The 24,708-nt window shown below is 37.7% G+C and overlaps 1 protein-coding gene across 1 annotated transcript in view; it reads left to right on the forward strand.

The window, feature by feature from the left end:
• The window catches only part of tjap1 (tight junction associated protein 1 (peripheral)), a 99,223-nt gene that overhangs the window by 37,667 nt on the left and 36,848 nt on the right, over window positions 1-24,708 (forward strand). Inside the window, exons 2-4 of the mRNA XM_079439601.1 lie at window positions 6,603-6,751; window positions 16,557-16,616; window positions 24,510-24,705. Of these exons, the coding sequence (XP_079295727.1) occupies window positions 24,526-24,705 (180 nt within the window). The 5' untranslated portion in view covers window positions 6,603-6,751; window positions 16,557-16,616; window positions 24,510-24,525. The remainder of the gene's footprint in view (window positions 1-6,602; window positions 6,752-16,556; window positions 16,617-24,509; window positions 24,706-24,708) is intronic.

The following is a 24,708-nucleotide window of genomic DNA, read 5'->3' on the forward strand; positions in this document are numbered from 1 at the left end:
AATTGGAGTATTACAATAACTAGTTGTTTCTATTAATACTTCTGCCTTCACTAACCCTTCAATAGTGTTTCTTATACCTGCTTCAGCATCAGGACGCAAAGGGTATTGCAATTTTCTGGGTAGATGTGCATCTGGCTTAAGTTGTACTCTCACTGGGTTTGCTGATTTTATTAATCCTATATCTGAGTCGTGTTGAGACCATAGTTCAGTTGGTACCTGTTGTTCTACTTCTTTAAATAATTCAGTGTCAGGAGTGTCTATCAATTCAGATGTTGCAGACATCTGCGTCAGCTTCTTGTGACTAATAACTACTTCCTGAGGAATTCCCAACAAACTAGTTGCACACAAAATTTTGATGTAATTTTTATCAGCTGAGTGAGATATCAACGGATGTTCTGTTGGTTCCCATTTGCTTTGTTCTGCTTCTTTCATCATTGGTCCTAAATCTTTTGCTTCCCAATTTTTTCCTTCATATACTGCAATATGTGGGATAGAATCAGTTACATTGAACCATTTTTTCACAAATTCACAATCTGGAATATTTAAAGCTGCTCCCTGTTTACCTATTATTATGTACTGTGAGACTATTTCAATTTGTTGTCCTTTTGTTTCTTCCTGCCATCTTTGTTCTACTTTTTCATCTCTTTCGGGATCAAACATCATTGTGCAATGAAATTCTGATTTTGGTATCTGTGCTTCTGGTAACTGAGCTTCAATAAACTTTCCCCATTTATTGACTGTTTGTCTCACATCCTGTTCTATATGTCCTATCCAATAAACATTTGCTTTTGGTTCTACAACCATCATCTGAGTTTCTACTCCAATTGTGTCTATATAGACTCCTTCTGGAGAACACCAAATATGTAGCCCCAATTTACATAATGCATCTCTCCCTAACAAATTAACAGGAGTCTGATTTGACACAAGAATGGGCATTGTTATGCTTTTATTTTTGGTTTGTAGACACACTGGGGCTGTCATTGGAATTAGCTGTGTTTGTCCCGAGAATCCTATTGTCTTTGCAAATTTTCCAGACAAGGGGAGATGTGAGGCATAATTTGTATTTACACAGGTAAAAACAGCGCCTGTGTCCAACATAACAGGTGTGTCTTTTCCCTCTATCTTAATTTGCAGAATAGGCTCTTGATCAGCTTTAGTTGTCAAAGTAGAAGCTGACTCTCCCCTGTAGGATTCTCTGGGCACCCCTAATAGCCTTGGTTGGGACCTCCCCAAGGGTTTACTGGGCCCTGTAATGGACCACGGGTGGGCTGCTGCCAACTCCCCCCCCTTCCACCCCGAGGTGGCTGTTGCCATGGATTGGTAGGACAATCAATTCTGTTATGTCCGAATTGTTCACATACCCAGCACACTCCTGGAGGACCAGTGTACGGCTTGCCTCTTCCTCTCTGTCCTTTTTGTACTGGTTTTCTTTTCCATCCCATTGTCTCTGGTTGTTGAGTATAGACATTAATGATGGGTACAGGAGTGTGGTGTGCATTTGGAGGGTCCGCTGCAGGTGGGCATGGCTGAATAGCTGCTTGAGGAGTATTTATTAGAGACATCAATGACATTTATTCTGATTCGTCTTTCTTTATTGGAGCTTGAAAGTTTGTCTTGTTAATTTTTGTCAGTTCTTCAAGTTGTAACTGAGTTAATTTTCTCTGTAGCTCTTTCTCTTGGGTCTTGAGCCTCTGTTCATTTTTTCTATGCTGCTCTACTGCATGGGACACATGGTCACAGAACTCTTTGTGTGTTTTAGAGTTTAAGCCAACCACGTCCTCTAGCCTGCTCTTTACAGCTTGTGGCATGGCATCAATCACAGCATTTCTAAACAGTGTAGCCATTAATGGGTCTCCTTCTGGATTCCCTTCAGTCTCTTGTTTCCATCTTTTTAGATGTCTTTGAACATATATGGTTGGATTTTCTGCTTCCCCCAGCTGTTCTCCCTTTAACGATTTAGGGTCTAGTCTGATCGGGTACTCTGCTCGCAGTGCTTGCCACACTGCTGGACGGAATGCATCAAAAACAGTTCCATCCATGTAGTGAGAGTCCACAGCTCTGTTTAGATTAGATGCTTGAAGAATTTCTTCCATCTTTGCCCCTCCCATTATTCTTGCCAGAAGGGCTTTAATGTCCCCCACAGCTAAAAGTTTGCCCATAGTTTCTTCTTCGAACACCTTAATCCACTTTCCAGCCCCCTCATGAATATCTGGGAGGCGAGTGACCAGCCCCTCGAGGTCCTGTGTGGCCCAGGGGACATACTGTCTCTGTGCACCCTTGGTTAAAATTGGGAGTGGTGCAGCCAGTGGTATTAGGGTCCCTTTTTCTCTGCCCTGTTCCCCTTTTGTATCAAATTATTTTTCCCTTTCATTCACATCCTCACTACTGTCATACAGCTTATTTCTCCCTCTATTCACTTTAGTTACCTCTTGAATCTTTTTTCCTGATTCTTTAATTTTCTCCTCTATTTCTCCTTTCATAATCTTTGCTTGTGCTCCCATTTCCCAATCCTTTCTCCTCATCTCTTCTAACACGTCCTCATATTCTGTTTTGCCTTCCTGGTTTGTTTTCATCATTTCTAATGCTATGCGTGTGTGTCTATAACAATCCATCGGTAAATATCCTTCACTCTCTTTTCCCTGTCGCCTCTTTGTCTTTATATCTGGTTCTTCTTTTTCTTCCAATTCTACTTGCCCTTCCATCTGCATTTCTCCTAACACTTCTACCGTACCCTTAAGGATAGGTAGCTGTCCCTTTGGGGGCAGATATGGGGGAGGTTTTGAAAACAACATTTCCTTTTTCCTTGTTTCTTTGTCTGCCTCCTTAAGCATCCTCCTTGCCTGTTTTATACTTTTTAATGCATCATTCCCTTCCTTTTTAAACATGGCTAACACTTCGTTCTCTTTTTCCCTTTTTCCTTCTCTCTTTTCTCTTTTTTTTTTTTTTTACTGATACTTTTAGTTTTATAGTTTTTTATCAGTTTCCATTTCCTCACACAATGCTACATCAAATGTCCCTTCTTTTGGCCATTTTGTCATCATATTCTTAGTTCTCTTCTGCCATTTGTTTGAGACCTTAGTTATCAATTCTTTACACAATGGATATTTTAATCCTAATAATTCCACCGGAGTGGCTGCCATACTTTTCTATAATTTTACAATCCAATAGTTAAGATTCTATATATATATATATTTTTATAGCTAATTAACTTACAATTTTTCCCACTTAATCTAACTATTTTATCCAATACTCTCCTCTTTATTTTGTGACCTGCATCCTTAAACTTAGTTTTTTTATTCTTTCTGATGCATGTACACTTTCTGTATGAGTTAATAGTTTCAGCTCTATTATATATTCACTCAATATCAAAAACTACTAAAAATAATATTTATTTTTATTTTTCCTTCAATTCTTTTGTTCACCCTTGCAGGTTGATTTTTATTTGATTTTATTTGATTTTTTAATTTTTTACATAATGCCTAGATCTTACTTCTGCTGCTTTGATTTCAGAAATGTTCACTTTTTCAATCACACAGAACTCTAAAACGTACAAACATATAAAAGATCTTTATTGATACAAATGTTTCCTAATCACATTCACTCCTTCTAGTCCCTTTATTTCTCAGGGTTCAGTCTTTCATTCAGTGTCCCTTTATTTATATAGGGTTCATTGTTTAATTATATGCCCCTTTATTTTTTATAGGGTTCATTATTTAATTCTATGCCCCTTTATTTTTATAGGGTTCATGCAGTCAACCATTCCTCTCAGGCGCGCACCAGTCTCGTCCCCCTCAAGGGAATTTCCAGAAGGGGGGCGCAGCTCCTGCACACCCAATACGGAATTTATTTATTTTTCATTCAACCTCAATCATTCACTCAGACACAAACATAGACACAGACACAGACAAAACTACACTTCGCTCCTCTTGAACGACCTGCGTCTGAACTGCTCACTTTTTTTCTGATGCACTTCCTCAACACAGAAAAAACAGCTCCCTGCAGGATTTTTGCCTTATCCTAAGGACTTTGCGCGCTTTTCTCTACTTTATCTGCCTAACGTTTAATGTTATCCTCAAGGACCATTAAACAATAAACACAGACCATTGCATGCAATGTATATCTGCTCAACATTTACGTCATCCATCAAGGCCCTCTTGACAGTAAACACAGATCTTTGCATACACAATCTGCCCTAATTCACTGCTATCCATCAAAGGCCCTCTTAACAGTAAAACAGATCTGTGCATGCAATTATTTCTTCTGGAATCAAAACCCCTTTTTTTTTCTTTGTTCTTTAAATTTGAAGAGCAATTCTTAAGTGACCTTACCACCAAGGGCAGCCTAGCAAACAACACAAACCAATTATATAAGCAAAACTGCTTACCTGGTAGTGGCCACTCAATTTGTGTTGTTTGTCAAGCAAAGCCCAGCGTGGTCCTTCACCTTCTGCTCCTTTCAAATCCTGTTCGTGACGCCAATTGTGGTGGTTTCCCTTCTTTCTGAAGAATCACGCTCAGAGCCTTGTGGGGTTTTGATGCCAGAAAATAGACTTTATTATAACAAGACAATAAAGCCGAGGAATTCTTCTGCAGAACAACCCTCTCGATGTTTTCTGAGTTTCTCTTTATATAGTCTAGTTTCTAGGCGTGTTCAGAACATTTCATACATGTGCATATTTCCTTTTTTGGCAATATTTATACATATGTTCTTCCCCTAGAGAGAAGGGGCTCCTAGACATGTTTAAGGAAAGAAGCCTTCTTTGTATTCCCACATATGTTTTCCATCATAAGGGTCTGAACCTTCCATCCATGCGAGCCCTTAACACACAGGCATATGCTTATATTGGAAATATAGCTTAATACACAAGTGGTTAAATTCACATTAATTATACTTGATTAATTCATATTTTGACTAATAAAAATCTTCTACAGTACTTGGTACCACCGGTACTTTAAAAAACCTGGTACTGTGACTTTTCATTTGTTTCCCAGATAGCACACGTACGTCTGCAAGATGTATGTTAAAGATCTCTTGATCTGGAAAGCATCTGCTGTCTACAAACGTCTGGCAGACGTCTTTCAGATGTCAGTTTTACCTACATTCTATATCATAAACATCTTAAAGACATCTAATAGACGTCTATTTGACATCTAAAAGGAAACGTCCTATAGACGTATTGCAGATGAGCAAACACCCTAAGTAATGTCTTGCAGATGTAAATGCAGACATCAAATAGACGTCTCGGAGATGTACGTGTGCTATCAGGGTTAGTACCGACTTGGTACCGAAGTACACTCTAAAAAAAAAATGGTGCTATATAGCACTAAAAGTGGTTCTTGGCTCGTAATCATAGGGGAACCACTTTTGGTGCACCTTACAACAATTTCTTCAACAAAAATGGTGCTAAACAGCACCAACAGTGATTCTTTGGTTCGTAAAGAACCTTTAATGGGGCTTAACAGGTTCTTTGTACGTCAGTGGTGCTATATAGCACCTTAATCACCCCAAAGAACCGCTGAAGAACCATACAGGAGCTTAACAGGTTCTGTATATGGTAGCGGTGCTATATAGCCCCTCAGTCACGCCAAAGAACCGCTGAAGAACCACTGAAGCACCACTGAAGCACCAAGATTTGGTGCTATACAACACCAAAAGTGGTTCCCCTATGATTAAGAGCCAAAGAACCACTTTTAGTGCTATATAGCACCAATTTGTTTTTGTTTTTTGAGTGTACTGGGTCTTCTAACACCACTACCTAGAACAGAAGCTCAAACATATTTGCTTGATGCGTCAAAACAAACCTCATTGGTGCATCAAGCAAGCACTTTTCAGCTTTCCTTTACCATAAATAAGACTTGTGGATTTGGAACAACATGAGGCTGAATAATTGTTGAAATTTTTTTCCATAACTATGGAATACTTGACTCAAAAATGGAAGATTTATTTTTTTGTGTGTGTTCTTTGAAAAAACAAATAGCATATGAGTTTGGAAAGGCATGAGTGTGAGAAAGTAATGCTATTTATTTCTCTCTCTGTTTTTTATTCAATCTTCATAGGGAACTCGTCCATCTCAAACGCTGCAGGTTAATCTTTAGGACAGATCTGCTTAGACAAGAACTGGCTGGCAAAGAATCATTTTCAAATTGGTCTCGAGTCGCCACCGCATACGTTTATACTCTCAGTCTCTGCTTGTTCTTGCTGTTTTTTCCCCCCAAGCATCACTGAGTCTCGTCATGTGCCAGGCAGTTTGTTTGGTGTGCAGTGTCAGGGGAATATCCAGCTTTCCGCAGAGCTGTCCCTCACATCCATTAATCAAAGCCACATTCTCCTGATGGAACACACCTTAATTAGCATCTAACTGCTTTATGCCTGCGTCTCTGCTCCGGCCCGTGGGGACCGCGAGGGGTCGGCGTTATAGTGAGCGAATCAGTGAGTGTGAATGTAAAGCAGTCAGGCAGACGCTCATTTGAGACACGCTTCGGCTGTCCCACGGGCCCCGCCGCGTCTTCGCTGACACTTAATCCCGGGCCTGGATGATTGGCAGCGAGCTGCTCTGGCGCCAATGACGACCGTGTTTTTCCATCCACCTGCTTTTGTTTCAGGTCATTGATAGCCCTGAGGTTCACATGCTGAACGGGGGAGGAGGAGCGGGAGGAAGAGGAGCGAGACGTGAGCTAGATTGAGTTTCCTTGGCGACCGGAGGGACCCACTTGGGGCGATGACTCTGGAGAATGCAGCATGCACACTTGAGGTGAGGGGCGATGCCATACGGTATTTTGATGCTGTTCTGTAACTTTCTGTGTCTATTGTGATGCTCACTGTTGGCTACGTTTCCTGTGTCAGATCTCGCCGAACAGGTGTAATTAAGTCAAATTGTTTCCTGGTAATAAATCATTTGTACTTTATCTCCAGCTCTTACTGATAAGTGGTCAGCTTTTTGTTCTTGTCTGTTCTTAAGAGCTGGGATTCCTTTTATATAATCTAGTTTGTAGTGTTTTACCATTGGATCTTTTGCATAATGAATTGGCCATTTGCTCTGACAGTAATAATGGTGTTTTATACTAATTTGCCTTGAACAGTTTTTAGTGGTTGGCTGGTTTTCTTTGGACTCTATTGAAATTAAATCATTTATTGAAATAGTTTCCATTATTCCAAATTTTTTTTAATTGCAAAAAACGAATTTGCTATTGAACAAACTATAATGAAAATGAAAGCTAAAAAGTCTAATTAAATGGTAACACTTTAGTATCTGGATCAGTTCTCACTAGGGCTGGGCGATATGTCAAAAATATCTTATCGATAATCGGCGTAAAAAAATATCGCGATATCCGATAATATCGTCTACTCAAGCTCCACCTCCACCACGCCCCGCCCGCCCCAGCCGAGACAACATTGCCGACATGCACCATAAACACAGTTCAGTTCAGTTTGGCCACATTAAAGTTTCGTTTTTACTTTTTCATATTTTGGGTTTAAACTAACAGAAAACATTAGCTTTACTGTTATGTTGGTGTTGCTAATAATTTCCATTCTGTTCTTATCAAGTTTGAAAAGAATTTTGTTTTTTGAGGAGAACTGTTGAGGAAAAATAAAAGAACCCAATTTTAAGTTCATCATGGTGAAGTTGGACATGATAAATGCATGTTGATGTCATTAATAAATGCCTCCATTCATTCATTAATTTAATATCTTGAATAAAATGCCTATTTTCCGATGTCTCTCTTTCTTTTTGGCACTGTGTAGACATTTCATGATGGTAAGTATAATGTCCTTGAATACAACAATTGTTGCATTGTTTTAAAACTTGTAGTCAAGCTATAACGTAGGATGTTTGATATTTATCATGTATGACTAAAATCATGCAGGGATTAAAAACGAATTCTGAGCAAAAACGTTTTTTTTTCTTTTCCGGTAGCCTAGTTCAGAGGTCTCTTTTGGCCCGTTTTTAACGAAATAAAAATAACTACTTTTTATTTAGAAGCGGGGTAATTTTTAAATTAAATTTTTGTATTTAAATGTTTATAGTTTTTGTTTTATTATTCAAAATACAATGCCCACAATATAATTTTCAGTGTTGGGCTGCCGAAACTCTGAACGCGTGCATGCTGATAGGCCTAGGCTAGAACTATAATGCCTTAATCTGTTTGCAACAAAACTTTATAGTTTTGTTGCAAATGAATTAAGAATTTAAAGTACTATATCTCAGCTTAATTATACTGTATACACCGTTTTAAAAAAATCGGTAAAAATGTGTGTTAAGGAATTTGCGTATTTTAATTATAACGTCATGTTTGTGGTTTTTCATCGTTATACATCGTTTAAATAAATATTCAGAAACCCATGCAGTGCTACTATTTTTCTTTTTTCTGTTTAACTTTTATAGTAAAAATAAAAAAAAAATGAAAAAAGGTTTTTATAGTTCTATTTCTTTGTCTTCTTGTAGTTGAATCTTTTGAAATCACAATAAATGCGCATACAGAAATCGAGAAGCAGAATCGAAATTGAATTTTATAACAGGTAATTCGGTTCCTGACCTTCCATCTGATCTGATTTCATAAATTGGAATAGCTTTTCGATTCCCAACCCTCCTACTAAATTATTTTATTCTTGCATGCAAAAAGACCTGTATGGTGACTATGTGTAAAATTATAATTTTTTGTGTTTGCAATTTAGGTTTATCATTCGTCTTCTTTTTTTTCTCGATAATTGTCTTTTACTTGACTGTTGACATCGACATCGCGATACTTACGAGACATCGTCGATATACGATTATATCGTCATATCGCTCAGCCCTAGTTCTCACTATTAAAAAGTTGCTTATTGGCTGTTTATTAGTACTTTATAAAGCACATATTCTGCATGACCTTATTCTACATCCTTAATCCTACCTAAACTTAACAACTACCTTATCAACCATTAAATAAGCAGCAAATGAGGAGTTTATTGATGCAAAATTTGTAGTTAATGGTTTGTAAACACAGAATTGTGACCATAAAATAAAATAAAGCGTGACCATTAAAAGAAAGAAATGTTTACAGTCACTTTAGACATAACTGATAATACATCGCAGAAAGATATTAATAACATTTTGGGAGTTCATGCACATAGCCATATTCGCGTGTGAGCACACAAATCATTAGAAATTATCCAATTTTAGTCAGACAGCGCAGGTATCAAATTTGAGCCTCTTACTATCAATCCTGCAGAAAATTATTATATATTTACTTTTTCAAAACATAATATTACTTGTATATAAGCTGTAAAATTGAACTTATATTTGTTTTTTTACTTATTTTTATTTTTTATTTATGATCCTTAGCTGACATATGGTCATTATTAAGCCTGATCTTTGTCAAAAGGCTGACTTTTCTGTATTTTCTGTATATAATTTTGTATTATTCTCCATGAAGAGTGTGAGGGAGAGTGAAGCTTGTGCTAGTCTGACTCGACAAGTGCTATAGAGACCTGCTATAATGAGCCAAGTTATAATATTCACCCCTCTTCAAGTTCTTGGAAAATAAATGACTTTTTAAATTTTTTTTATTTGCAGAAACAGAGATATGTGAACCTTTGCTGTGTGTTAAATTATTCACTCCAGGCCTGAACAAAAGCGAGCATGGGCCAGTAGAAAGGAACGCTGCCCAGCTCAGGTGCTTGTTAATAATGAAGTACTTATCTTCAAGCCTCTGTGGATGTTTTTTCTTTTTAAATGTTTTGTCTCTCGCTCAATGCTTTAGTGTCTGAATGACAGTGACGGGTAAAGCGAATCACTCCTCCATCTTTCTCAGGGTCAGTATGTGGACTTCATCGAGGTTACACGCGGATCATCTGTGCCTCTAATATGTTCATGTTGATTGTCTAGCGAGTCAGTCTCCCAAACACGTGGATGTTACATCGATTTGTGCGTCATTCAGAATGGAGTCGTATGTCTTTTAAAACTCCACAAAGGATATGAATTACCTATAAACACACATGGACTAATTCCAGTACTATTAGACAACATTACCATAATAATCACTTACTTACATGTCATTGCTCTCTTGTTGGTTTTGATTGCTTCCATTGTCCTCATTTGTAAGTCGCTTTGGGTAAAAGCATCTGCTAAATGACTAAATGTAATCAATATTATGCACCATGGTGGAACAGCATGTAATTCCTAAAATTTGCCCTAAATTGCATGTAAATGTTTATTTTCATTATTTAGTAGAAAACAAAGTTGAAGACATTTTCTTGTGCATTGCCAATTAAAATGTGCTTTGATAGCTGTGTTTATTCTTTTGACAGTCATATTTAGTTTGGAAAATGTTTTCATATAAAATATTCTACACTTCAGTTAATAAGCACAGTTTACAGGTTCATAGACGCTCTTAAGTAGATAAAAAAAAAAAACAATAGCATTGCTGACGAGGGGAATATTTGAACTGAATGGTGTATATTTATAGCTCAGTCACAGTTCAATTGCAGCTCAGTTTCAGACAAAAGAGAGCACAAATAAACCGCCATATTTATAGCAACAGAAGACGACATGAAATACTGACTGCTGAATATGATACAAACAATGAACAGTATCATTTACCCAGTTTATGTCTCTCCATATCATTAGTGACACTCTTGTACTTCATGATCTGTTCAGCTGGAGTTCTGTCCTGTTTGGTGCTCTTACATTTTTGTTTTTCTCTAAGCTGATCATTTTGTTCACATTTTTAATAAGAAAGCTGTAAGATAACATTAAAGATTAAACCAGAATGCGTAAAGTCAACATGTTGTCATGGACAAGATTTAAGGATGAACTCTTAACACTCGAGAGGCTGTATGAAACGCAGGCTGCTAGTTTGAGTCCACCACTGGTCTAGTAGATTTTATAAGTCTTCCTAGAATTTTATGACGCATTTGGGACTGTCGCCTGTAACAAGATTGGGCCCGTACCGGGGCAGGGGAGAAAATATGATTCATTGTGCTGTGACTCACTCAATCGTTGGATACAACTGAACATTTGTGCATGGCCAAGAAAACAAGACACAACGTCTCCTGAACTAAAGTGGCATTGCCTCCTCTGATACTATGTTTTCATACTGTTTTTTCTGTTGGCACATCAGAGCAGACATTTGTGTGGCTTCTATGAGTCTTCACACAGACTTAAACAGCAAGCCATTTTTAACATTGAAGCATTGATATGCATCAAGAATCAGCTTTGGAATCCGATTTCAGAAGTTTTAGATGGTGAAATATTCCCACCACTACCCAATACAGTTGCCTCAAGTGTGCATAGACATTTAGAGATGTAATGAGGCTGGTGCATTGAAAGAACAGGAAGTAGAGGAGATCATTGTAGAATATTCTGCTAGTCTAGACCTGATTGATTAATCATCTTTGCTTCTCACGCAACAGGAGGCACCGAGCCAAGAAGCCCAGTCCAAAGAACAACATCTGTTGTCCGCAATCCACATTCCAAGAAAAATGCTCTATGCTGTGAATGATAAGACTGCAGACATTAGGAGATGGGTCGTTCTGAACACTGAACACCAGCATCATTTCTACCAGTCATCTGGAAAGTGGGCTGAAGGTGACGGATTTTGAATCAGCTTTCACACGTTAAATATGTAAAGTCTGTGGTGATAAAGCCCTTCAGAGCATCAGTTTTTTTTTCCAAGTGACAGACGGCTTTGATTGGATGACCGGTTATTCTGGAGCTCTGGTTTCTCAGTATTGATACTAAATCAACAGTGTAGGCAACAATAACAGCAGCAAAAAAAGCTTATTAACTGCATAAAACTTTGTTTTTTAGAACTAAGACCGTTTTTAGTACTTTTCGATTTAGTTAACGATAACAGTACTCATATTGACTTCAGTATCTTGGCTAATTTGATTCTGCTTTCAGCACATATAATTGTAGTACTATTATATGACTAACTAGATGAGCCCCAGAGACAAAACCCCGCCCCGAAGACCTTGTCACTTAAACAGACATTGGGACAAGACCACGGGAACCAGATGAGTCCTCTGCACAATCTGACTTTGTTGCAGTCTAGAATTAAACGGCTTGTTTTGTCTGGCCAGTGTTTAATGTAAACTGTAAAGCTGCTTTGACACAGTCTGAATGGTAAAAAGCGCTATATAAATAATGGTGACTTGATTATGATCAGGTTGATATTGTATATTTTACCAATTTAAACCAATTCCCAGAGATTTCCTCACAAAATCAGCAGAAGGCAGTTCGGGGCACTGTTATATCTCTGTTATACCATTGTTTTCAGCATCCTTAAAATTTGGGATACAAGGCAAATTACCGTTTTTCCCTTCTACGCATCACTCTGTGTCATTTAGTTCTGAGGATCACTGCAGCGACGAACACATGTTTGCAAAGAAAGAATACAGGCCTTGCAAACCAAAGTGAATCATCATATCTGCTTGCCTGATAAACGATCCCTGAATCATTTTATCTGCTGTCCATGTTTCCTGTTGTTTGCACAGTGATGGTGAGGACGTCGCTGAATCCTTGACTCATGTGTTGAGGGTTATCTTGCCAACAAGGATTGGCAAGCTTGTGCTGTCTGTTTGGCTGGTCTAATGTACAAATATTCTGTTGTCAAATCCTGATACTGCTCATTCTGATTAGCATTAGTGCAGAAAATGCATGTTCACATACACACACACACACACACACACACACACACACTGTTGTTCAAAAGTTTGGAGTAACCCAAGCTAAACGACTAAACCAAGGTCAAATACAGTAAAAATAGTAATACTGTAAAATTCTAATTGAATATAATTTATTCCTATTAAAGCGTCATTACTTCAGTCTTCAGTGTCACATGATCCTTCAGAAATAATTAATAATAATAATAATAATTCATTACATTTATATAGCGCTTTTCTGCTTTTTTCTAAGCACTCAAAGCGCTCTACATTGTGAGGGGTGGTGTCTCCTCGTCCACCACCAGTGTGCAGCATCCACCTGGATGATGCGACGGCAGCCATAGTGCGCCAGAACGCCCACCACACACCAGCTTACTGGTGGAGAGGAGACCGAGTGATGAAGCCAATCAGCGTAAGGGGATGATTAGGAGGCCATGATGGTCAGAGACCAATGGGGAAATTTGGCCAGGATGCGGAGGTCACACCTCTACTCTTTTCGAAAGACATCCTGGGATTTTTAATGACCACAGAGAGTCAGGACCTCGGTTTAACATCTCATCCGAAAGACGGACTCATTCTAAGACACTGATTTGCTGCTCAAGAAGCATTTATTATTATTATCAATGTTGAAATCAGTTGTGCTGCGTAATATTTTTGTGTAAACCGGGATGCATTTTATTTTTCAGGATTCTTTGACGAATAGAAAGTCCAAAAGCATAGTATGTATTTGATCGATTTAATGCATCCTTGCTGAATAAAAGTATTAATTTCTTACATAGAAGAAAAAATAAAACTTATTGACACCAATCTTTTAAAAAGTAGTGTATACTGTGATATTTTCCATTTCATTTCCGTAATTTGACATGTTTGCTAGTGGAAATAATGAAGGTATGATAATGTTTGACCTCCCTGCCTCCACAGCCTAAGTTACGTCAGCATAAAATGTTTCTGAGGCAGGGAAAGTTATTACATTTTTAATGAGAGGTTATGAAAACAAACATTTTCTGTAGAATACAGTGAACTTACACAATAAGACAGGATCATTTATTAATAAACAAAGTAATGGTCAGAGCAATGATGACACACAAGCTGTTTTTGTCGAGTGGTTGTGGCTTTTTTTCAGTCTCTTAGTAGGAGAAGATAAAGCGTAGTGTTTGAGGGAAGTGGAGGTGAATGGGTCTCAGTATCCGAGCAGCAGCTGACTGTCATGGGTGGCTAAATGCCACGGGCCTCTAGTTTGTTATTCTCTCCCATATCTTATGGCAAAGCTTTCTCATCCACAGCAGACGCCTCTGAATACTACAGAAAAAAGACCTCTGTAAGAGCACTTTAATACTGCATGCTTTCAGGTCAGGGAGAGCAAATGTTTTCACCAGAAACAATTCTGATTGACAGTTAAAAACATCTCCAGGGGTAATTTACAGTCTCCTTGATGAAAATGTAATTAGTGTTGTATGAATAGGGCATGGCACCGTGCCAATGTCATGAGTTCCCATACTGAGTGAAAGTGCCAGAAGCAGAAATGTATGTTGCAAAGCCATAAATTGATAATTTTAGGAACAGGTGTGACTATTTAAACCTTGAGATTGTAAAGATACAAGACAGGATCAGTAGATATGCTTTCTTGTACGGTAAATGTTGCTCATTATAATAAACATACCATGAAGCAAGCTGCAAATATTGAAATTATAGTAAACAAATCATATTCAGTTGAACTGCACGTTTCAGGATCAATTAGCCAAGCCAGGGGTAAATGGACCACCCCTCATTATAACAGTGTTCATTTTTCCTCTATTGATATATTACTTTATTTTTAGCAGTTTTTGTGTTGCATACACTGAAATAAATTTGGTGTGAGAATTTCCCAAATAATTACAAAGAAAACAGTCAGTAACATATTGAATGGAAAATGAAATGGGATTCTCCTAAATAAATACATACATTAGTGTTGTCAAACGATTAATCGCGGCTAATCACATACAAAATAAACGTTTTTGTTTACATAAGTGTATGTGTACTCTTTATTACGTATAAATACACACACGGTATATATTTTGAAAATATTTATATGTATACATTTATATTATGTAAATATATTTAATAAATAAAAATATTTTTTTTCTTAAATATATACATGCATGTATTTGTATTTATATATACATAATAATTATGCACAGTACACACTCAGATATTATGTAAACAAAAACGTTTATTTTGGATACGATTAATCATTTGACAACACTAAAATACATAAAATAAAACAAAAACACTGCACAAGTTATTATTTACTGATAACCTTCTCCTCAAATGAACTCATTCAAGATAGAAATAGTCATTACGTTAGTCGTTAGTCATTAATGAGTCAGTTGTGAATTCATGTTTACTTTAGTGAGCTTTTTCCTCCGTGTTGGGCCAATAGAGAGCCCAGTGTTGTTTGACCATTTTACTTTTACACACCCTGTTAAGCTCAAGGTAAAGTGCACTTTGCTTGAATCCCATTGTGCTTTTATTCACTAACATTTGATAACATTTAAAACTATTTTTTATTCTGTACTATGGTGCAGTGTCCTTTTATCTAATCTTATCTTGCTGCTTATTACCCCGAACACGTACCAGGTATCATTCAAACTACAGTCAGCTTTACCTTCTGTAATATATAACCAAAATGTCCCTTTTTCAGTGCCTTGACATTCCATGCAGTCATTGACTGTAATGACTATAATGTCACAGAGTGTGTCTGCAGTGCAGGAGTTCATTATTCTGCTGTGCTAACTGAGGGAGGAGGCCTGTCGGATACGGCGGTAATGAGCAGCCTCTGTGTTAATTAGGCAAAGGAAGAACAATTGCTTTGAGTTGTGACTGAATGAGGTGATTTCCGAGAAGGCCGTGTATGAATCTGGTGACTGATAATATTAATGTAACTTGTGACGTGTGTCTCACGGTAGACAAGTTCACTTGGAGTTTACAGACAAAGTTTGTGAATTCATAAAGCAGATGCTAATGGGATGTTTTTCATTATATCATCCCGATGTGTTATTTTTCACTCTCGAGATGGAATCTTCATTATGTTTCAGGATTATGAGCATGCAAATGTTTTAAATGCTGTTTCTGATTTAAACCTCAGTACCGAATTATGTCATTAGAGATTCATTTCTGTTCATTGTTTCAGTGAATCAATGTAAAACTGATTTAAACACACTAATTAAGTTGTAAATGATCTTGTCACACACACACACACACACACAAAAAACATTTCTAGTGTGAAGTCCTTGTCCATTTTTGATGTTTGATTCAATAATGCATTTTACAAAGTAAATTTTTACTATGTATTGGAGCATAAAAAAGATTATAATTAATTAGTGTAACAATTGAAATGTCATTCGTTATTATTGTTTGTGTGTAAACATTGGAAAACTCGATTTTTGCCATATTTTACTTTTTATAATAGTTTTTTCAATCTAATTGGCTGGATGGTTTGTTTGGTTGAAATAGGGTTCACCTGACCAAAGATAAGTGTGTAAAAAAGTTTTTAATTCATTTTAGACCAGTTAGTATTAGCTATTGATAAAAGTCTTCAAAATATATATTTTTAAATTCAATATAGTACATTGAATATTTGTAACAGCCACTCCACTCATTTGCATTTTGCATTAATATTTCAACAGTCTGTTGTCAGTTATTCCTTGCATATTGTATTTATTTATTTTTCTGTATAACCCCCTAGGGTATAAATACATTTTACTCTATTATTTACATGCATGTCAGGATTTCCTTACCAGATGACCTGGATTAGATTCACTTCTTGTCCTGGAAGGTTTTGCTGCTGATATTTATTTTAAATCTCTTTCACTTCATAGATCGTGTTGCAACACTGTGACAAATCACATTTCAGTAACCCAAGCAAATGTGTTTTTCAGAGCGCTCCGGGCCTGAGGACCTGTGAATGAGGACACCACTGAAACCAACTCCAGTTTCAGGTATGAAAACACACTATCTAAATCATTTTTGTTTGTGCATCCTTGTCTTGCATAGCTGACAGTCGGCCTCCAGAAATAGCTCTAATTGGAAAATGGCATGTCTCTACAGAGCTCTCTTGTGATACACAATTGTGTCTCATGATGTTCTCACACAGTCATCTTCAGTGCAGGCATGATCAAAGAGATTTGGCTGTTTTAGAAAGGAAGTGTTTTTTTTTCTTAGCAAAGTTGATGTTTTCCTGTTTTCCCATGACCTCTATCTGACTGTCTTTCACATCTTACTGTCTGTTACTCTTACAGTTTAAAGTCATAGTCAGAATTGACCATTTACTTTTTTAATGAACATTCCTGGTCTTATTACACTTCTTTAAATACATATTTCTAGTCTTAGTGCACAGCTTATTAAATGAAATATTTGGTTTTGATTTTTCAGTAGAGGTGTTGAGATGTCACATATTTTTGTAAAATGAATACTATACTGCAGTTCATGTTTAAACATTGTCTATTTTAACATACCTGTACTATAGTTTTAGATTTTTGCTGCATTTAGTCTTCTTGCTACAGAATTAAAAGCACAATTTCATGTTTTAATGACTTTAAACCAGGCATGGTACAACAAGACCAAGTCCCAACACAACTCAGAAAGCACAGGGTGACACATTCTGCTTGTCCTGACTAAAAAAAGTTAGATTTAACCATCCTGTTTTTCTAGACTTGTATCATCAGATATGCAGGTCATAAGGGAATTGAGAATGATCTCTGTCTGAAGCAGTGAGAGGAAGTGTGTCGGGTGCCAGGAATGGCTGCTTCGCAAAAATGCAGACGACTAAATGTCCTGTTGTCTTAATGAGTATCCAAACTTATGCAGTACAGACAATCTTAAAGTTTGTGGGAAATATTTGGACATTATCAGTCATGCTTAAAAACGACAAAGGCAACATTTTCTGCTTTTTGGTATCCATTAAAATCCAAAACTGAAACAGCTGTTTAAAAGTAATTAATTAAAAAATACTTCTTTTTTACTCAATATGGGTTGAAACTAAAGCAGCTCACAGTCTGAAATGCATTATAAAACTGTAGTTTGTCGTTTTTACAAACCAGAATGGATTACGCAATTTAAGGATTATTCTGGTGGTTTTTAATTTAGCACTCTTTTAATTTAATCACTCTCAAGTTGTCCAAACCTGTATGAGTTTCTTTCTTCTGTTGAGCACAAAAGAAGATATTTTGAAAAATGTTGGTAGCCAAACAGCTAGTCTCATGTAGCCAGACCTTCAGACTGATGGCTGAAGGTCTGGAATCCATGGCAGCTTTCATTGGCCAAGGCCCGCCCATGAGGCCCTTTGACTGACATGTCAAACAACTAATCACAATTAGTTTTTTGTTCAGTGTCACGTTTCGGGGCGTGGAAATGCCACAATAACAGACCGATGTGTAAAACTCTCGAACGTAAAAATCCAGCGTTTAGTTGATCCTGACAAGCGCTCGTCGTCACAGTTGTAAACACGGCGGCTTTCTTCTTTCATGAGGGGGTTTGGTGTCACGGCATCTTTGTTTCCAGGCGGAACGTTAAATAATGCGACACACACGTCTCCCAGAAATCTTGTATAATTCAACCAATCCGATGACGACTTCGAAACTTTCGCTTTTGTGTGCGATATGCATCAGACGTTCAGCCAAGACGTCTGAGGCGGAGACTACCAAACAGCTGACGATAGCCATTGGCTTTGTATGTAAAAAAAAAAAAAAAAAAAACTATGAAAGCCAGTATGGACCAGAAACTATTTGGTTACATACGTTCTTCAAAATATCATCTTTTGTGCTCAGCAGAAGAAAGAAACTCATACAGGTTTGGAACAACTTGGGGGTGAGTTAATGATGACAAAATATTAATTTTTGGGTGAACTATCCCTTTAATACTTCCAGTTCTCATATCAGAATTTATATCGCTGTTGGAGTACATCTAACTTGGAGACCTGATTTATCTGTGGAGCACAGTAAGTTTTAATTAAAGCGGTTTAATTAAGTGTACAATCTGCATGTACAATGTCAGATTCCTCTGAAATGAAGCTATGCGGCATCTCTGTGGGCATGTGATGGTGTGAAGGTCAGTATGTACTGCAATTTCATCCCTTCTGTTCTCATAGAGCTGTAACCCTCACCCACAGTCATTAGTTCTGACTAAATATAAGGCAGAGCTGGAATGCTTTTTAGGACATGCAGTGTTTAAAAGTGTCAGAAATCCAGCATTAATTAGGTTCTGAAAGAGCAGGAATCACTCTTGGACAACTGCACACACCTTCTAAAGCAGTCAAATGGTACGAGAGAGTCAACATAGATTTGAAGCTACAGCATGTTAGAACAGAGACTCCTGTTGGTTAAACTGAGTCACACCGTCAGGCGTAGTTTGGTCAATGTTTTTCATTGATCCACGGTTGTGTACTTGTGTAAGCATCACAGGTGATGGTTGTAGTGAAGTCTTTGACGTGAGCTGTCTCATGATGATGATGAAGGTTGGTTTAAATATCAAGAAGCAATTCTTGCTGAATCTTGTGGAGAGTTATTTGCATCTCAGAAATTTCACACTATCTTTTAGGCTCCTTTGCTTTTCAACCCTTGCGTGACTGGCAATGAAAGCTTTAGGCCTTTTGCCCTAGGCGCTGTAAAATTTAGAAGGTACAATGAAACCTTCTTCTGTTTTAAAAAGTACAGTTACTTAATATGTGCTCTGATTATGGGATTAGATATGATGTGTAATACAATACAAAAAACAGTGTTGCCATGATATGTAGAACCAAAGAACATAGAGATTTGAATTTCCCAGATTTTTATTTATCAGGGCAAGTGTTGAATGTATGTACTACTGCAAAATATTTAGGTCATATCATTAATAATGAAATGTGTGATGATGATGATGATCTGTATAGGCAACGTCGTAAGTTATAGCTCAAGCAAATATGTTGATGAGAATTTTATGTGTGTTCAGATCAGGTAAAGATCAACCTTTTTCGAGCATATTGTACTTCTTTTTATACTGCTCCTTTGTGGGTTAAGTTTAAGAAAGAGAGCCTCTGTAAGCTTCAGGTTGCGTACAATGACTGTATGAGGATCCTGCTGAAAAAACCAAGATGGTGCAGTGCAAGTGATTTATTCTGTAAGGCAAGAGTACAATCATCCCCTGCTTTAATGAGAAATTTGATGTATAAATTTATTTGTCGGCTGGACAATTCACATAATAATATTATAATGTTGTTGACAAATCCTAGGCTTACTGAAGTGCGATATCAGTCCTCTATGAGGAAGTATTGGCATAACTGTCTTTTTTAATGTGTACTGTTTTGATTTGTATTGTCTGTTTTTTGCTAATGGACCTTGAGTCTGGAAATAAATGAACTCATTACACTACTTATTTTTTTATGGAAAGCTACTTTTGCGTTACCTTTTCTCGTCTGGGCTGCTTGGTTGTTTTTAATATAAAAAAGCCCTTTCACACCATAAAATGAAATAAGTCTCAGCCTGAAGGAAATGTAATTTCAGGACTATACATTAGAGGCAGCAGCTCAAACTAACCTTCCAGCTGTGCTGCCATTATGGATTGCATGAAGAATAGGATGCAGGAGAAGAAAGTTGAAGTGACGTGACATGTGGCCAAGTATGGTGACCCATACTCTGAATTAGTGCTCTGCATTTATCCCATCCAAAGTGCACACAAACAGCAGTGACACACACCGTGAACACACACCCGGAGCAGTGGGCAGCCATTTATGTTGCGGCGCCCGGGGAGCAGTTGGGGGTTCGGTGCCTTGCTCAAGGGCACCTCAGTCGTGGTATTGAGGGTGTAGAGAGCGCTGGACATTCACTCCCCCCACCTACAATCCTTGCCTGACCTGAGACTCGACTCTCTAACCATTAGGCAACGACTTCCCCGTCAAAGTTCAATACTCTTCAGCAATAGAAAAATGAAAAACAAGTTAGGTTTATCTATGTTAGTATGGTTGAATTGAACTGAATAGCAAATAAATTTATAAAAATGGGATTAAATACATATAGGATATTTGTGTTATTAAAAATATTTAATTATTGCAGGTTTGTGTCTTCTATTTTAATGTTACCCCCAATGTTTTTTGATGTGGTATGACAGATTGCTGTAAACAATGTCGCATAACATTACATTTACCTTAGGCAAGTCATCCACAGCTCGTTGTTTCACTAGAGAAATTAATATATACACTATTTCATATATTCTGCTGGATATGTTCATTATATTTTACTTAACTGATGTCTTATTTAATCAAATTTATTAAAAGATTGAGCCACAATTTGTTCAGTAAACCACTTTAATAAAAATATGTAATTTTATATTTAGTTTTTCCACCCTGCTATATTGAAAATGTGGACATCATTTTAAATATCTAATAGATATAACCATCTTTTTAACATAACTTAAAGATTGTATTATTGTTGGCATAGGTAGATTTTGAACTTGAGGCCAAAAGTTTTACAGTTAATAAGATACCTACTCAGATAGAGGATAAGATATCTTGTTGAACTTTGTGCGAAACATTATCAGTTTATATGGTGTTGCTGCTTGAATTCACATTCTTTTGATGCATCTTTTACAAACATGTTTATTTCTACTTGCTGTGTATCATTGTGTAGGCCTGGTGTGTTTGTGCACTGTGGGTAGTGGATGACGTCAAGAGGGAAAATCAGCCTGTCAATAAGTGGCACATTTTGGCAGTGACCCCCTCATGTGTGTCCCAGCCTGTGCCCTGCAGCACATTAGCTAGGAAACGCCATTGATTTCTTATTGGCACCACACTGTGACACACCAGCCAATTCTCCCTTAATTTTCCCCATTTTACCAGTCAGGAGCTATAAAAATAGCCACACCATTGCAGAAAGCTGCTCTCCTGCAGGTAAAGGTGTGACACAGGAAGAAGTGGAGAGAATCTGAGTGCTAACCATGGCCTGCTATTGTGTATTATGCATTCGATAGTGTTCTGACCACAGGGAGCCCATTGTCGTCAATGCTGGCTGCAGTGATAAAGCAAAAAGGAATGATCAAAAACTTTTCACTGACTCAAATTTACTTGGCCACAAAGTTGTTTTGTGAATACTGCCTCAAGCAAACACATGTTGAGATTATGTCAAACATGTGAATATTGTATCTACAGGGAGAGGATTTTTGTTAACCTAGTTGGTTAGGTGCTTAAACAGGCTGTTGTTTTGCAGCAGATGTTTTTGGCAGCTCTGTGCATTAGCAGACCCACAGTGGGTTCATTTTGCAATCTAATGGTGTTGCTGGATAACTTTAGCATACATAGGATGCAAACATGAGATGACAGTGGCCATTATTAACTACTATGAAAAAACCTGTTATATATATACAGTCCCCTCCATAAGTATTGGAAAAGTAAAGACAAATTTGCTCTGTTGGCTGTGGAGTCAAGACATTTGCAAATATGATTTAAAAGATGAATATGAGAGACAACGACAGAATGTCACATTTTATTATTGGCCGTTTCAACACATACATGTTTTACCAAATAAAAAGAACAGCACTTTTAGAGTTCATCCCACTCATTGATGTGAGCATAAGTATTGGGACAGTTGAACATAAGGTAGATATAAAAGATTAAAAGCTATTATTTAGTTGCAGATCCCTTGCACACAATCACAGCAGTGAGTCTGTGACCCATAGACATCACCAGACTCTTGGTCTCATCCTTTTGAAATACTTTTCCCAGCCTTTAATGCAGCCAATCCCAATTGTTGCTTGTTTTGGGGAGTTTCTGCCTTTACTCTCCTCTTCAGCTGCTGAAATTCATGTTCAATCAGATTTAAATCTGGAGATTGACTTGGGCAATCTAAGACTTTCCATTTCTTTGCCCTTATAAATTCCTTGACTGTACTGGCAGGGTGTTTTGGGTCATTGTCCTGATGCAATATGAAGCACTTCCCAATGAATCTGGTGGCATTTTCTTGAATGTTGGTAGGCAAGCCAAATTCATTCTGCTACTGTCATCATACATTAAGTCATCAGTAAAGTTGAGAGGGCCTGTTCCAGAGACAGACATGCATGTCCATGCCATGACACCACCTCCACCATGCTTTACAGATGAGGCTGTATGCTTGGGATCATTTGCAGCTCCCTTTTTTTTCTCCACATTTTTGCTTTCCCATCACTTAGATAAAGGTTCATCTTTGTCTCATCGGTCCATAAACACAGTTCCAAAACTCTTCTGGTTCACCTTTGTGCTTTTTTGCAAACTCTACTCTTGCCTTTCTATTTTTGGTGCTGGTCAGAGGTTTGCATCTTGCTGTGTAGCATCTGTAATTCTGTGTCAAAGTCTCCTGAGGACAGTAGATTGTCAGAGCATCACCCCAGCTTTCTGGAAGTTGTTGGTGATTTTACAGACACGTCTTTTAGGGTTCATTTTCACAGCTTTTATGATTTGTCTGTCATCAACTACTGTTGTTTTCTCAGCCGATCAGGTCGTTGCTGGTGGTTTCCAAACTCGTGATTTCTCCATGCCCTTTGTTTTTGCTAGAGCTCTAATTGACTTCCTCTTTTCTTTTAGCATCCAAATTGCTGGCTTTTCTCTCAAATTCAGCTCCCTCATCTTCATCCTGGTTTGTGTGTGTCATCATCGAATGCAAGATTCTGAATGCAGAAGTAATGAATATAACTGATACGACACATTCCCTGCTTTTAATATCTGAAGAATTAATGCAACAGGACACAGCTGATCACTTAGAAAGACCTGTGAGGAAACTGTTACAATACTTATGCTCACATCAGATAGAGGGATGAAACTCTAAAAGTGCTGAACTTCTTAGCTGGAAAAACATCTATGTGTTGAATCGCCCAATAATAAAATGTGACATTCTGTAGTTTTCTGTCATCTTTTAATCATACTTGTAAATGTCTTGACTCCACAGCCAACAGAGCAATTTTGTCTTTACTGTTCCAATACTTATGGAGGGCACTGTATGTATGTATGCATGTATGTGTGTGTGTATGTATGTGTGTGTGTGTATATATATATATATATATATATATATATATATATATATATATATATATATATATGAAGAGTTCATTTGCAAAAACCGATAACTCCGTTTTTAACAATTCTGTAAAATCATGTTTTTTATTTTTATTGTGCATTCCAGTTAATCTCAATGAAACTGCAGTTGGGGTATTTTGACTAGGTTAAAAAAACAGCTAACTAACACAATAAAACACAATAAAAACATAACATAATAAAAAACATGATTATATTTTGATTGATAAATTAAATATTGTGGGCCAGCCCTATTTGCCTCTAAGTGATTGGATCCCAACAACACACCCACTTTTCCCATTCCAAACATAGCTTCCTGTGATCAATAAGAGTCATGCAGGCAGTGGTTTAACAATTTGTCTATTGGAAACACACTCCAACATGTAATCAATCACCCGCTTTAGAGCGATTCTACTTTTTCCTTTCTCATGACTCTATATTTTGTCTATCAAACCACGGATCTCTCTTTGCCTTTCCTCACCCATTCTCATCTTTCCTTAGTATCACCCCACATCACAGTAGAAGTATAGACAGATGTTTGGTGGTTAAAGAGGCTTTTTTGCCCCTCGTTTTCCCCTCTATTAGCTCCAGCTGTCTATTACAGCCATAGCTGTTTTTTATTGGTTGTTGCGTTTTTAACCGCCCAGTGGTGCAGCTCTCATCAATGCCTATTGATTCAAACGGCTTTTTTGTCGTTGCTGCTTAGGGAGGAAGAGGCAGGGTGGCACAGGGAGAGAGAAAAAGGGGAAAGGGACTGCTATTTTGCACAGGACAGGGTTGAAGGCTACTGCTACTTTGGATTCTCATGCTTCTCTCTCGGCAGGACTAACGGATGGTGTATGGAAGCATACGGATCTCCCAGAATGACGAGTGCTGCTCCTGCCCGGAAACCGTACCGAAAGGCACCTCCGCAGCACCGCGAGACGCGCCACACTGTGCCAGTATTTCAAGATGATGTTAGCGGGAGTGCCTTGCCATCCGCCAACCCTGCGCCGTCAGCCCAGCCTGATCCCTGCCAGGTA

This window comes from Barbus barbus (assembly GCF_936440315.1).
Source record: "Barbus barbus genome assembly, chromosome: 18".
NCBI classification, from domain to species: domain Eukaryota; kingdom Metazoa; phylum Chordata; class Actinopteri; order Cypriniformes; family Cyprinidae; genus Barbus; species Barbus barbus.